Here is a 16135-nt window from a genome sequence, read left to right on the forward strand (position 1 = left end):
CAATAGCTACTAAAAACTGAAATTAGAAACTAGTTGAAAAAGGAAACTAACTACTGAGGACTTGACTCAATTAATAACTTGACTCATAAGGAAACAAATATAATTCAAATCAAGCCCAACTAAAAAGGAAACTAATGAAAATGGAACTAACTAGTAATCCCGTACTCAAATCTTAGAGCCCCCTTTTTAGACCCATAAAAGTGGTCTATTACACTCAAAACACATGGGATCAAAAGCCTAACATGTATGGAACCCAACCCTAGGCTTATTCCTAATAAAACAAGCCTATTTTGGTAATTAATCTGCATCACAACACAACTGGTTCGTCTTCTTGAAACTTCACTTCATGACAAATTAAGGAGAAAGGAAGTTGCTCGATGGAAAGACATCAAACCCTGTATTGCTGGAATCGATGGGCCAAAATGATGTAGTACTATATTTGAATCAAAATAGTAGTCAGTTGACAAGGATCTATACTCAAAGGATAGTTCAAATGCAAATAATGAAGACTATGAGCGAAATAAGATAGTTACTATGGAGGAAAAACAAAACAATAACTGTGAGGGGCAAACAGTATATTCAACCCCAAAATTAGGGTTATAGAGCGCAAACAATCTCCGATTTCAAAGTTAACTTACGGAAACAAAACAATAACTTTTCCAAATCTTGAGAAGGGAAGAGCAGAACTAATATTTTGCAAATATCTCAAGATCAAACCATTAGAAAGGACCCAAATTTGAATCGATCACCAAATTAGGATTCTTGAATGCCTTTTCAAATGTGATTCAATCGGATGGCTGAATTGTTGAATCCGGATTAAAAAAAAAAAAAAACATCCAACCTTCTAGAAGACTTGAAGAATTCGAAGAAAACTTGAAGAACAATGCTTGTTGTTTGGTTGAATAAGATCATGAAAGAATAAGAAAAAAAAGAAGGGAAGAATGGGGGTGGGGAATGGTTATCTCAGCTTCGGTTTCTCACCCTAACTCTCACAGCTGATGAACACAACCTATCTTAGGCAAATCTTTGCAAACAGTAAGAGAAAATTTCATTCAATAATAATTGTCTTCGAGATATAGCAATACCTCTTTTATAGAGGTTGATGGCTCCAATACATAATAGGACTCAAATAAGTTTCCTTACTTAGCTTAGGACAATACATATTTAGCTTAGGACCTTAAAAGCGAGGTACTTCCACGACAGATCCCTTTTTGATCCCAAAACAGTTAAGGCCTGAGGATCCTTCTGCTGGAATAGCATATGCAAGACCATACCTTGGCTGAAAAAAATTGTTATCAGGAAAATTGGTAATGGAGCCAACATTGCATTCTGGGACGACCCGTGGGTCCAAAAGGATAACCACACCATCGATCTGGTAAATTTTAAAAATATTAGTCTGTTTATTACTAAGGTTAGTGATACAACGATTAATATGCAGTGGAACACTTCAGTACTTAACTCGATAATGCCATCACACTTTGAGATTATCACTCAGATCATGCTATCCCAACAACATGATCAATGGTGGTGCCTGCTAGGGGTGTCAATCGGTCGGGCCGGTTCGGTTTCGGTCGGGCTTAATCGGGTTTGAAGACTTTCAAAGGCTACACGATGTCCGCCCATTTAACTAATCGGGCTTAGTTATTGAGGGCATGGTACACTTTATATTCGGTCGGTCGGTCGGTCTCGGGCTATAATCGGGCTACCTTAATCGGGCTTTAGTCGGGCCTTAATCGGGCTGTGGACATGTTTAATGTTGAACGGACTTTAACCGATTTTTAAACGGGCCCTCTTTAAAATATGCTATTACATTCCGGCCCACCCATGTAAGCCCAAAAAAATGATAATAAATCAATAAATGATACCAAATATAACCATTATTTAAAATGTGAACATGTCTTTACTTTTTAGTTTTTAATCTTTAATTTGGGGGATAAAATAGATATTTTACAATCATTAAAGGGTCGGGCCAAGTCGGTGCACAATAGGCTGGTCTCGGTCGGGCATTATTCGGTCGGTCTCGGTCGGGCGCCCGACGGTCCAAGTAGCAAAACCAAGACCGACCATTTATAAACGGGCCGGGCTCAAGCCCGACACGTTTAATAAATGGTCCAGACCGGGCCAGTCTATAAATGGTTGGTCCTAATCGATTTAGTCGGGTCGGACCACGAATTGACACCCCTACATGTGATAGCCATAAATCTGTGCAAGGGTATTATATGTAAAATCAATAAATAATGGACGGCAGAAATATCGTTATTTCAGATCTAAGATAAGGCAGGAAGAAAAACCTACACGTGTCTGCTAAAGAGCCGGGTCCAAAAGAGAAGATGCTTCAGAATATTCGTTGAAACTCCCCACATCCCCACAGTTTTCGTGTTTCCAGCCAAACCGGATAAGTGCTTGCCGTTACTCTGAGAGAGATCGGATACACTGCATGTATGTTTATCTGAACGTACGAGAATCGTTATTGTATTTGATTCACACTTAAAATCCATCCAAAATAAAAATTAAGATTAAGTAAAGATTAAATATAGATTAAACACGAACCTGATCCCGAGTACCGAACTATATAAAAACCCCTTATCCATCACTGATTTTCTCTCTACAAAAACTACTCGACATGTCTCTTGTAATCGAACACCTCCTACCTATTTTCTTATTTAAAACAGGTAGATTCCTATAGTCATGAATACTTTCGCTTCTCCATTCGAACAAGGGAAGAAGATCATGGAAAAATTGGATATTTTCAAGGTCCAAGGAAGGGACAAGCGTGGCCGAAAAATTCTCCGTATCATTGGAGAGTTCTTCCCTGGTAAGATTTCTTATTATCCTCTTCTTTATCTTCATCTCTTTCCTTTTTAATTTATTTCCCGAAGTTGTGAATTCTCGCTTGAATGTCCATTAATGGTGGCTTCTGATTAATTTTTTTCTTCTCCCTATCTGTGATTTGCCATCGCTAGCACGAAATGTGAGTAGCGAGGCTCTGAAGAAGTATTTGGAGGAGAAGATCTTCCCTCAATTGGAAGGCCGGCCGTTCTCGGTGGTCTACGTGCACACGAACGTGCAGAGGAGCGTGAATTTCCCCGGTATTTCAACCCTAAGATCGGTATACGAGGCGATTCCGATCAACGTCAAGGAGAATCTCCAGGCGGTTTACTTTGTTCATCCAGGTCTTCAGGCCAGGCTTTTCCTCGCCACCTTTGGTCGTTTTCTCTTCAGCGGAGGGTATTATGGTCCACTTGTTTCTAACGGTTATTGTCATCTTCAGCCTTGGGTTAACGGCGTATTTTATCAGTGAGACCTTAAGGATGGGTTATTTTCTGGGGTGTTGCAGGTTGTACGGGAAGCTAAAATACGTGAGGAGGCTGGATTATCTGTGGGAGCACGTGCGGAGGAACGAAATTGAGATACCAGAGTTCGTGTACGATCATGATGAGGAGCTGGAGTACCGTCCGATGATGGACTATGGGTTGGAAAGCGATCATCCAAGGGTGTACGGTGCGCCAACGGTGGGGTCTCCCGTTTCTATGTATTCCATGAGGTGTATATCCTAGGGCTTTTACTAGTTACTGACAGCGACGGTGAGGTGGTGGTCTCTAGGATGCGCGGGGTTGTTAGTTTGGGTTCTCCTAGTTTCTCCATCTTTTTTCTCGGGAGTTTGGAGTTTTCATATTATGTGTATAAGATAATCATTTTGTAAAATATAGATGCCCTTTTTGGGAATTTTGGAAAAGAAAAGGGCAACGAAAGCGTTGGAGCTGCGCGATTTGCGTGAAGTGTGATATATTGGCACCTTGGCTGTTTCATAATGGATGGGAGTTAGGGTAGGAAGTTGTAAGTAAGAGACATCTGCTATTCTATGGGCAATGTATATAATTATTATTATTTTTAATTTTTTGGGTAAATGGCAATGCATATTGAGTGTTGAATTTGGAATTTCCCTGTACAAAGAAATGTTTAAAAAAAAATATATATATATATATATATGTTCCATATTAATCAAAGTAAGGAAGATTATAAAGATGGTGTTATTCGAGACAAATCTATAGGTAAGGAGTCTTCTCCATAGAGCTCAGGGATAGGATAGGTCCTCTCAATCGTGGGATCATTCTTTGGTCCCTAAGCACTATGGAGAGGAGTCAGATCCTAGGTAAAATAGGAATAATTGCTATATAACGCAGGAATAAAGCAAGTAAGATCCTCATTAGAGAGTACAAAAATAAGGGATGGTGATGAATACCAGAGGGCTTTGCAAGTAGGAAGAAGATGAGTTGTTTCTATAGCATTGAAGCGGTTGAGGGGTTGCTCTTGCACCACAATCTATACAACTACACATCACTTGCAAGATTTATGTCACCCCACAAAAGTTCAAGCTTTTTGACTTATGTTTTGTTTAGGAGAAAGATAAGAAGATAAAGGTTTTAACTTTTAAGGCTTCGTTTAAAATTTTACTTCTCATGTAGGATTTTAAATGGACAAATTTAAATGTAAAAATTTCATTGTCGAAAAATTTTCCACCTTTCTTTTGCAAGAAGAAAAATATGATGAAAAATATTACTGTAAAATTTTCCACAACTTGTTTACAATAAGGGAAAATACTTTCCTTTACTTTCAACCCCATAGCTTATTTCCAAAAAACAAAACTTCAAGACCTATATCATGTATAAGTTTTTAACCATCTTAAAATCATAATTTGGTTTAAATGCCAATTGGGAAGATAGATCTCTCCATAGGTTGGGAGCTTGGGCTTATTGATTTCTCTCAATGGTCACTAGTTATTTTCATTTGTTAACTTAATTAAAACCAAATTTTCATATTTTAAAGCTCAAGCTGGCCCAAGCAAATATCTTTACATGAAATAATGAAGACTTCAACAAAAAGTTGAAAATAATTGAACCATTTAAGAAATCAGGAAAAATGGCCAATCCACTCGATGCATACAATGATGGATCTAGCATTAACATATTCATTCAACAACAATAATTGAAAAGAACCTAATCTCCATGATAGAAACCCATAGCACAATAAAGAGAAATTATCTTCCATGGGACAAGTTGAACCTTTCTTCCAAACTTTAAAATGTGAACATACCACATACTGCAAATTGATAGTGGATCTATTCTCTCTAAGATTTGAGAGTTGATCGATTCGAATTAGAATCAATGAAGCCCAATCTTTATTATTGCCATTTCACAGCAAGCAATTCAATGTAACAATCCAATCACCTTTGTGGCATGATATTGTCTACTTTGAAATTGAGTTTCTAGGGTTCAAGAGGAATCTAAGTTGATTCCGATTATCCTATTCGAAATGGAAATAAATCATAATTGTCCTGATTCCTTGTTTTAAAACCTTCGTCTTCACCCAACTCTTCACCTAACACATCAATCACTAAAGAAATGATTTTCAATGAAATTGTTGGATATGTTAAGATAGGGTAGGACCCTTCAAAGCATGAACTTTTTATTTCTTAGTAAGAAGTCTAAGCATAAACTTAAGGTTAATATAAACTAATGATTCTTAAATCCAGATTAAGGACTACACTGTTCATAACATATTGTCCTAGACAATTATTTCACACTAACAGTACAACACAACAAGAGAATGAGAGATTGCTGGCTTCTTAGTAATTAAGGATAGGCCTGGATGATGGACTGAACAGTAGGAATGGATGTGAAGGTGTAGCGACTAAACCCGGCCTTGTCAAGAATGTAACTCCATTCTTCTTTGGTCCTTTCTTTCCCATTATCAGTATGTGACATCATAGCCATGTCTAGTAGCAATCCTGCACCCTTGAATTTATTCTCTTTCGTCTCCTCGATCACAACCTCGACGATAATCACCTTACCGCTGTCTCCAACAATCGCTTCTCTACATTTCTTCAAGATCTTGATGCAATTCTCATCTCTCCAGTCATGTAGAACCCACTGTAAGTATCAAACCCATAAAAGGTTATATAATGATACAAGATAAATTTTATATAAAAGCCTTCACCACTTAGCACCAGTGGTCTAGTGGTAGAATAGTACCCTGCCACGGTACAGACCCGGGTTCGATTCCCGGCTGGTGCATTTCTTTTTAAACCAGTTTAGTTTTGGTTTGATTTCACTAACCATAAGAAAGGCGGCGTCAGCTTTGGGGACAGAGTGGAACATGTCTCCTCCGATGTGATCAACCTTATCGCATGGAAGCGTCGTAGACACAACATGAGCGAGGTCAAAATTGATGCCTCTAAGCCATGGAAAGTTCTTCACTAACATCCCCAACGTCGTCCCAGTACCTCCGCCCACATGCACAAGACCACAACCGTGCCAACCCCCTCGAACAGCTTCGGACAGCCCTCCACAATGGCCGGCACCGCCACCCTAGCGTCGCAAGCCATGGCATCATTGATGAGCTTGGAATGATCTGGGTTTCGTTCTGAATACTCCCAAATGTCACTACTATGGGTGGCCTCAAAAGCCGCCAACTTGCCATCTTCGCGAGCCTCACGAACACGGGAAGGAAGAGCCTGCCGTGGGGCCAGCATCACTTGGCTGCTTTCTAGTAGTAACAAAGGTGCCAAGCTACGTTCTCCATTTCTTATCAAGCGACGAGAGATGGGGGTCAGGGCGTAGCCCTTTGTGTCCTCCTGGGTCTCTTCCTCCTGGCTTGAAATAGTGGTAATGGGCTTCTCTTTGAAGACTCCATTATGCACCAAAAAACGTAGTATACGGTAGAGTGGAGATGGGGGACAGCCAAGAGTGGTAGATAGCTGAGAGAGCGTCATGGGTTGGCTACCATGAGCCACAAGGCATCAGCTATGCCCAATTCAATAGCACATTTCACCACTCCCATTTCCACAAACCCAAATACGTACCTCCATATCTCCACTTCTGCCTCTGCTTCTTCTTTCTCCTCAATCTCTGTCAAATCTCCTCTTCTCGCTCCCATTTTTTCTCTCTCTATTAATTTTTCTACGACATTCGTTGTATGTGAGGATCTAACACTAGTCTCACTTGTCTGTCACATACAGAGTGAGAAGAGATAAATATAGAAAGAAAGAAAGATGGGTTGGATCCTCAAAAGTGGAGATCGAGGATCCATTCTTAAAACCTAGTGGAGGTGACTGTTTGGAATGCGGGAATAAATTAAGGGAATGCTAATACAGTGCGACATATTAATCACGTGTCATGAAATTTTACCAATCATCCTTTTATTATATTTAGCATGAAGGCAACTGGAATGAGACATCCACCCATCGGTCATTTCATGATTTTTAGATTACGCTTTTTTTTTTTCCTTCTTTCCAAGGTGGAAATGGAAATGGAAATCCTGATACCTTAGGCATTTTATAGTAGTGCAGGAGACAAAAAAGGGATGTACGTAAATTTTATTTTATTTTTCTTTTTGGTAAGAATGTACGTAAAACATTGAAAGCATGGTTTATTGGGGGATATAAGAGTGGATTGATTGAAATATTTCCATATTATATATAGGGCTTGTTAATTTTGATTGAATATGACTGGGCTGAGTATAAGCAGTTGAAATTTGAATTTTGAGTGGTCGGATTTCAATGCCTTTATTTTTTAACGTCCAACTTATTTGTACAAATGTGAAACCTAATTACAATGCAGGAAAGTAGACACGATAAAAATGCAAGATAAAGATTTATGTTGTTCGGTAAGATTGCTTACCGTTATGGTGAGAAAAAAATCTATTTCACTAATAATGGACAATAGGGTCACAACCACTCTTCTTAATACCTCCTCTTGTTCAAACAATTCCTCACTACAAATTATAGCAAAATGTATATAATTAGGCTTACCGAATACATATACAATCCTAAAATATTTAGTGAAATATAATAAGTACGGCAGCCCTTGAACCCCAGCATAGACCCCCAATTTGTCGAGGCCCTGATAACAAACTAGGGGTAGGCTGATTCCTCCGAGCCTCAAGCCTACATCCTATGGGCTTTTAGGGTTTGTATGGCAACGTTTCTATTCCAAATAACAATTTTTGAGTAAAAAATAAGTTTGTGTTTCTGATATTTTGTAGTAGTTCTATACTAACTGATGTTGTATTGTAAAACTGGAAATAAATTATTTTTATCATTATAGAAGAACAGAAATACATATGAAATACATATTAAGATAAGTACATCTTTTGGCCGGGGGGTGCTTGAAGTTGCATTAGTGGAGGTGGTGGTGATGATTGTGATAGGGGTGGTGGTGAAGGTGGTAAGGTACACTTTTAGCCCACTTAAAAATCACCCACAAACCCATGCCATAGAATACAAGACATTTACCCCAACAATTTTGCAACCTATGAAAAATTCTCTTTAGCCCAAAATTTTGTAGAATTATGTCAGACTCACAGTTTGATTTCTTTACTATCTTGAAAAAATGGTTCGGCCAAGTTTAATTCTAAGGGGTATGAAATAGGAATTGCCCAAGTCAAGGTTCATATGGGATTGGCCTCAGCTGATTCTGATTCCAATTCTGCAAGAATCAGTCGGAATTGACCTGAACCCAAAGAACCCTTCTTGGATTGGCCGATTCAGTTCGATAGAACTCAGGATCAAACTTGGCCAAAATCGCATCAAGCTCCATATATGTTTTATTTCTCCAAACAAATCTTTTTTTTGGGTAAGAGGGGGATTAGCAGCTGAGAAAATCCACTCTTTTCTTATTGGGTAAACAGAAAACTTTCAATTTCAAAGTTAATTTTTCCCTTTTCATCAACTTTCTTGACTTCATTTTCACTGAATTTTCTCTTTAATCTAATATTAGATTTCCTTTTACTTCAATTTTAACCATACACAACCAAAGGCGTAGCAAGTTATGATATATGGAACTTCCTACCAAACTTATGCTCCGGCTGCTCCTTATTTTCTTATGGATCTCATCATCCTTACTTAATTCCAATTTTTCTACACTGATAAAACAAGAAACAAGGTTGAGATCATTCAGGACTCAGACTTGGGGATCAGATCGGCAACTGCAACCCCGATTCGATACTGAGTCAAGTCGATCACCCTACCCCAGCCCCCCAAAATATTTTTTATACCAAATTTGCATAGAAGATACTACGGCCGGACGTGTGTATATCATTTTGATTTAATTTAAATTTGTGCTAGGCGGTTTTAACAGACCCACAATTCTTCTAGCACTTCCTCGGAGGAGCTATATATCACAGTCTATGTATTCATATCATGGAGAATTATTCTTTCAAATTTTAAATTGGGATGCAGCTAAGGATGTGAATTTGAAATCAAAATCGTTTTACCAAAATCGAACTGAACCTTTTACATCGAAATTGCAAAACCATTTAGTAAATGGTTCGGTTCTAGTTTCAAGTTTAAGACCCATTAGTTAAATGGGTCAAGTCGGTTTTAACCGTTTAACCTGTTGGTTTCAAACCGAATTGACACTATGAAAATCGAACCGTTTAAACCGTCAAATATTTGGTTGTTTAAACAAAATATAATGGTTTAATTTAGGAAAGAATTAAGGACAATAGAAGCTGTCCAATAATCTATTCGATAATTTACTCATATTATATAGTTATGTAGTTAAATCCTTGCTTGTTCAATACCTCAATTAATTTAATACAAGATTGAAGCGTTTATCAACAAAAGCAAATTTTAGTAAGCATGCAAATAAACTAGCAAAACGATTACTAACAGTTTAGAAACCGTATGGAATAAACCTCTATCAAAACCATTTAAAACCATGAAACTAACACCGTTTAAAAACAGTGGAACCAAAACCATTTACTAAACGGTTGCACTTTTTGAAATCGCAACCGTTTAGTAAATGGTGCGGTTTTGGTTTTAGCCAAATAAATGTGAATCGAACAGCACCATATACACCGAAACCAAATCGATTAACACCCTTAGATGTAGCTACAACAACTTTTATCTCTCTAGAGGAAGAGAAAGAGTCAAACCACAGTGAGGAGGTGACTCACCAAGGGATTGAATTCCTCTATGGCATAGTAGGGAGTCTAGCACGCATCCAACAACTAGAAAAGCTCAAGCACCAAGCCCAAGGTGGTTGCACGTAGCCCAATGCATTTCTAGGAGTTGAATGCGCACTAGATGCCTTGTGGGCCACAGAGGACCCAAGTCCCTCATCAAGTTGATAATATTGGGGTTGCACCTATGGATTCTCTAGAGGACGAGTTAGCAAGGGAGGGTCAAGCTATTGCTGTCTTTAGAAACCCATCGTGCCATCCGAAATAAGATGCATCCTACAGAAGGGTAGTCAGATAAAAAATACCTCGTACTATTTTCGCTCTCTTGATTGGGCAACTTAACTCCTCCACAACATTTATTTTATGATGTTAAACTGTTCCAATTGTCCTTGTAATGTGGAGCCTCCTTCACTTGCTTCTCAGGGTTTTGCTCTCCCTTCCTTGGCCTGATTCAAAATCAAACAATCCCTTTTTTTGTTGAAAAAAAAAATCATATCCATATCGTATCGACTGATCTGTATCTGGTCCCACTGATACCAACACACATCGGCGGATAACTGGATAAGAAATCCGTGATCTACACATCAATTGCAAGATTTGTGTAAGGGGCCCACAAAAGTTCAAGCTTTTTGGGCTTTTGTTTTGTTTAAGATAAGGATAAAGGTTTTAAGTGGAAGATAAGATCGAGGAAAAATTACATGATTACCCACTTCTGGGTTTCTCTTTACAAAATTACCCATCAAAAGTTTCAGTTAACAAAAATACCCAAAATTAAGTTTCCCTTTACAAAGTTACCCATTTTAAGTTTAAGTTAACAAAAATACCCAAAATTGAGTTTGGGCTTACAAAACTACCTACTCAAAGTTTTAGTAGTAAAAAAATACATGATTATATGTGGAAGATGAGGAATCACTATTTTAGGTAGTTTTGTGAACCCAAACTTGATTTTGGGTATTTTTATTAACTGAAACTTTGGATGGGTAGCTTTGTAAACCTAAGTCTAATTTTGAGTATTTTTGTTGACCAAAACTTCTTGTGGGTAGTTTTGTAAAAAGAAACTCAAAAGTGGGTAATCATGTAATTTTCTCTAAGATCGATCTCCCTATAGGCTGTGTGAGCTCATCGATTTCTCTCAATTGTCACTATTATTTCCATTTGTTATCTTCATTGAAACCAAATTTTCATATTTAAAATCTCAACTTGGGCCCAAGGAAATGTATTTACATGAAATAATGGAAACTTCAACAAAAAAAATTGAAATTTATTGAACCATTTAAGAAATCGAGGAAAAATAGTCAATCCACTTGACGCATACCATGATGAATCTAACATTAATAGCTCCACACAACAACAACAATAACAACAATTGAAAAGAACCTAATCTCCATGATCCAAACCCATTGGTTTCAAAATGAGAAAATTTCTTCCATAAAAAGGGGGAAAGAATTTCAGGATTCCATTATTAGTTTTGTAGATTTTTATTATCATGAAATTTAAGGTGTCTTTTATTTTAGAAAGCAAATTAAAATACATATTAATGACAAATTCATAGTTTTACTTCTTCATACTCTTTTTAAGATCTCAGATACACTTTTTAAAATAACAAATATGAATTAGTGATAACCAAATATATAAACCCCCGATGTAATTTTAGTGTCGTAACCAAACAAGTTTATAGTAACAAAACTAAAAGTCCATCTGCTGAAACCTACATTAGAGAAAATACCACATAAGTACATCAAACTATAACCATAAAACTTGAACACGAGAATATGAAATATATCATTTGAAATGGTACTCGCAGGTCCGGTACTTAATTGGTATTTCGATACTATTAATAATTGAGAGTTCCGTCCCATTTATTATTCAGTACCAAAATCAACAAATCTCAATACTATTCGTTTATTAATGGGACAGTTCGCTACAACATTTGAACCAAACATTCTGAGATGGCTCCTGATCTGGCCCCAAATTGATACATTCAGTTGCATTATTCATTTGTGTGCCTAGACAATTATTTCACACACACACATTTTGTAGAATTAGGGATAAGCCTCGATGATGGACTAAACAGTAGGGATGGGTGTGAAAGTGTAGCGGCTAAACCCGGCCTTATCAAGAATGTGACTCCATTCTTCTTTAGTCCTCTCCTTCCCTTTGTTAGTGTGTGCCATCATAATCATGTCTAGCATCAAACTTACACCCTTGTACTTATTCTTGTTCCCGTCCTCGATCACGGCATCGACAATAATCACCTTTCCACCATCCCCAACAATCGCTTCTCTACATTTTATCAATATTTCGATGCACTCTTCATCCCCCCAGTCATGTAGAACCCACTGCAAGTATCAAACCATGGAAGTGATATATGATCCATAATATATTTATCTAAGATTAATTAAATTATAGAATTACCAAATAACGAAGCACCAGTGGTCTAGTGGTAGAATAGTACCCTGCCACGGTACAGACCCGGGTTCGGTTCCCGGCTGGTGCATTTGTTGTCTTCTGTTTATATACTTTTAAGCTGTTTTAGTGAAGATTATTACATCCGGTGCGTTGATCTTAAAGTTGTCCACGTGTCGCGTTCTGTAAGCAGCAAAACAAGGAAAAACAAAGATGAGAAAAACAGAGGATTATTTTCCATCAGCTTTGGGGATAGGAACATGTCACCTCCGATGTGGTCAACCTTATTGCATGGAGGACACAACATGAGGGAGGTCAAAATTGATGCCCCTAAGCCATGGAAAGGCTTTCACTAGCAACCCCAGCGTCGTCCCATCACCTCCGCCCACGTCCACAACAGTGCCAACCGCCTCGAACAGCTTCGGACAGCCCTCTACAATGGCCGGCAACCTTATTGCATGGAGGCGCCGTGGACACAACATGAGGGAGGTCAAAATTGATGCCCCTAAGCCATGGAAAGGCTTTCACTAGCATCCCCAGCGTCGTCCCATCACCTCCGCCCACGTCCACAACAGTGCCAACCGCCTCGAACAGCTTCGGACAGCCCTCTACAATGGCCGGCACCGCCACCGCCACCCAAGCGTTGCAAGCCATGGCATCGTTAATGAGCTTGGAATGATCTGGGTGTCGTTCTGAGTACTTCCAAATGTCACTACCATGGGTGGCCTCAAAAGTCGTCAGCTTGCCATCCTCGCGGGCCTCGCGAACACGGGAAGCAAGAGCCAGCCATTGGGCTAGCATCACTTGGCTGCTTTCTAGTAGTAACAAGGGTGCCAAGCTACGTTCTCCATTTCTTGTCAAGCTTTCTAGTAGTAACAAGGGTGCCAAGCTACGTTCTCCATTTCTTATCAAGCGACGAGAGATGGGGGTCAGGGCGTAGCCCTTTGTGTTCTCCTGGGTCTCCTCCTCCTGGCCTTAACAAGGGCTTCTCTTTGAAGACTCCATTATGCACTAAGAAGCGTAGTATACGGTAGAGTGGAGATGGGGGACAGCCAAGAGTGGTGGATAGCTGAGATAGCGTCATGGGTTGGCTGCCATTAGCCTCCAAGGCATCAGCTATGCCCAATTCAATAGCACATTTCACCAATCCCATTTCCACAAACCCAAATACGTACCTCCATATCTCCACTTCTGCCTCTGCTTCTTCTTTCTTCTCAATCTCCATCAAATCTCTACACAACGTACATTTCATGAGGCTTAAATCTCGCTTTCCTTTTTCTTTTTCTTCTTCTTTAAAGATGGAAATGGAAATCCAGATACCTTAGGCATTATTGTAGTGCAGGAGACAATAAAGTGATGTACGTGATGTTTATTTATTTTTGGTAAGAACGTACGTAAAACATTGAAAGCATGGTTTGTTGGGTGAGACAAAAGGAGGTTGCTTGTAGAGGAGGGATTGATTAAAATATTTTCTTATTATATATGGTGGGATTGGTTAATTTTGATTGAATATGAATGGTTAATTTCCAATTTTTTTCTACAAAGGCGAAACCAAATCACGATGCATGAAAGCAAATACAATAAAAATGCAAGATAACGATTTATGTTTTTCAGTAAATTTGTGTTGTTTGGTTTTTATGGGCTTTATTGATCTAGAATGATCTATTGGACTCAGATAATCTGGTCCACTTCAAATGGGATATACCTCATCCAATCCATTGGGAGAATGAATTAGAGTTTTAGGGATTTTATTATAAATAGAAGATAATGGTTCTTGCAACCGTCACTTTTACCTTCATGGTTTCGAAAGCACAGATTCCCCTCATAGGAGTAGTGCATATGTGAGAGCGGATGGAATTTCATTGAGTAATTTTTTGTCATCTTCATGGGACTAATCTTCAAGTACATGAGACAGGTTCGTGATCAATACTCGTGGGGCTTATACAATTAGACACATGTACTCCTCTACTCCTATTTATGGTTCATGTAATGAGGTATTCCATTGATTATCATAGATGTGAAAAATTTATATGTTTGTGTGTTTTAAGATCCATAAGGGAATTATCACTAATCTTGATTTAGGGACTACACTCACACTCAATGGGTATATGTGATTAATCTCTCTTATGATTCATTCTTATATTCTAAATACTATGGGGTTGTTCATATGATTCTATGGAGTAGAATCCCTAACATGCTTAGGTTTATGATGAGAAAAATATCTACTTCACTTATAATGGATAATAGGGTCACAAACATTCATCCTCAAACCTCTTCTTGTTCAAAGATTTCCTCACTACAAATTATAGCATAATGTATATAGGTATGACAACCCCCGAACTCCCCTACATAGACCCCTAATTCGACGGGGCCTTGATAACAAACTAGGGGTGGGCTGATTCCTCCGAGCCTCAAGCCTTCATTTGGCCTATGGGCTTTTAGGGTGTGTATACGTTTCTATTCCAAATTACTATTTTTGAATAAAAAAACATTTTTATTTTTTTTTATTTATTTTTTATTTATTTTTTATTTTTTTTTGTGTTTCTGATATTTTAGATTACTTCTATACCAACGGATGTTGTATGGTAAAATCAGAAAAAAAATTATTTTTATCATTATAGAAGTGAATCACATATTAAATGCATAGTAACATAAGTACATCTTTTGGTGGTGTAGTAGTGGTACTTGAAGTTGCATTGGAGGTAACAATACTAGAGGTGGTGGTGGCGATAGTGGTGGGGGTGCCAGTGGCAGTGATGGTGGTGAAGGTGGTAAAATACAGCTTTAGTGTACTTAAAAATGACCCCACAAACCCATGCCATAGAATACAAGACATTTGTTTTTTATTAATATTATTAATTTATTTATTTGTGAAAGAATACAATAATCTTACCCCCAACAATTTTGCCATATAGGAAAAATTCTCTTTAGCCCAAATTTTTGTAGAATTATGTCAAACTCACAGTTTGATTTCTTTATTGTCCAGAAAGAAATGGTTCATATGAATTTGTTCTATCGATTGGGCAACTTAACTCTTCCATATATAGCATTTATTTTCGGGTGTTAAACTGTTCTAATTTTCCTTTGTAATGCGGAGCTTGCTTCGCTTGCTTTTTTAAAGGCTATTGTCGCTTACTTAGGCCTGTCTAATAGGGGAATGGTTACCTTCTCTTGTTTATTCTTTTTGTTCTTTTAATACAAATTTTCTTGCTTATTCAAAAAAAATTATGTTGTATAAAAAATAAAACATATGGATACATATAAAAGTTAAATTTTGATCATGAAAGATACCAAGGCAGATCGACCGTATCAGGAAAGATTGGCCTGGGTTCCAGATCAGACGATCCCTTTTTTGTTGGAAAAATATCACATCCGTACCGTATCGACAGATCTGTATCTGGTCCAACTGATACCAATACACATCGGCGGATAAGTCGATAAGAAATCCGTGATCTACACATCACTTGCAAGATTTGTGTAAGGGCCCACAAAAGTTCAAGCTTTTTGGCCTTTCGTTTTGTTTAGGATGAGGATAAAGGTTTTAAGTGGAAGATAAGATCGATGTGGGCTTGGGCTCATCGATTTCTTTCAATTGTCCCTAGTATTTCCATTTGTTAGCTTAAAACCAAAATTTCGTATTTTAAATCTCAACCTGGCCCAAGGAAATATATACCATGATGGATCTAACAGTAATATATCCATCTTTCAGAAAAATAAAAATAAACAAATATCCACCTAACAACAACAATTGAAAATAACCTAATCT

The 16135-nt window shown here is 38.0% G+C and overlaps 2 protein-coding genes, 2 non-coding genes and 1 pseudogene across 4 annotated transcripts; 3 read left to right on the plus strand and 2 right to left on the minus strand.

Annotated features, from left to right (window-relative positions):
* The first annotated feature begins 2542 nt into the window (after positions 1 to 2542).
* Positions 2543 to 3939, plus strand: LOC122074726 (ganglioside-induced differentiation-associated protein 2-like). The gene is made up of 3 exons (XM_042639674.1): positions 2543 to 2815; positions 2964 to 3228; positions 3338 to 3939. The coding sequence occupies exons 1-3, from the start codon at positions 2689 to 2691 to the stop codon at positions 3555 to 3557; spliced, it is 612 nt and encodes a 203-aa protein (XP_042495608.1). The 5' UTR covers positions 2543 to 2688; the 3' UTR covers positions 3558 to 3939.
* A 1515-nt stretch (positions 3940 to 5454) lies between these two features.
* On the minus strand, positions 5455 to 6936 carry LOC122074296 (acetylserotonin O-methyltransferase-like). Its single transcript, XM_042639130.1, is given in 4 exon segments — positions 5455 to 5930; positions 6117 to 6299; positions 6302 to 6796; positions 6799 to 6936. Coding segments are annotated over 4 exon segments (1113 nt in total). The 3' UTR covers positions 5455 to 5633.
* TRNAG-GCC lies at positions 6004 to 6074 on the plus strand. Its single transcript has one exon. It is a non-coding gene; the product is annotated as a tRNA-Gly (tRNA).
* A 5093-nt stretch (positions 6937 to 12029) lies between the features above and the next one.
* On the minus strand, positions 12030 to 13594 carry LOC122074297 (annotated as a pseudogene).
* TRNAG-GCC lies at positions 12390 to 12460 on the plus strand. Its single transcript has one exon. It is a non-coding gene; the product is annotated as a tRNA-Gly (tRNA).
* Positions 13595 to 16135: the final 2541 nt, after the last annotated feature.

This window comes from Macadamia integrifolia, chromosome 3 (assembly GCF_013358625.1).
Source record: "Macadamia integrifolia cultivar HAES 741 chromosome 3, SCU_Mint_v3, whole genome shotgun sequence".
In the NCBI taxonomy this organism is placed as follows: Eukaryota; Viridiplantae; Streptophyta; class Magnoliopsida; order Proteales; family Proteaceae; genus Macadamia; species Macadamia integrifolia.

Bases quoted from the DNA above. Each gene is read 5' to 3' on its own strand.
- LOC122074726 (XM_042639674.1), top strand. From the start codon at position 2,689: ATGAATACTTTCGCTTCTCCATTCGAACAAGGGAAGAAGATCATGGAA. The intron at 2,816-2,963 runs GTAAGATTTCTT...TGCCATCGCTAG, and splicing joins CATTGGAGAGTTCTTCCCTG to CACGAAATGTGAGTAGCGAG. The intron at 3,229-3,337 runs GTATTATGGTCC...GGGGTGTTGCAG, and splicing joins CGTTTTCTCTTCAGCGGAGG to GTTGTACGGGAAGCTAAAAT.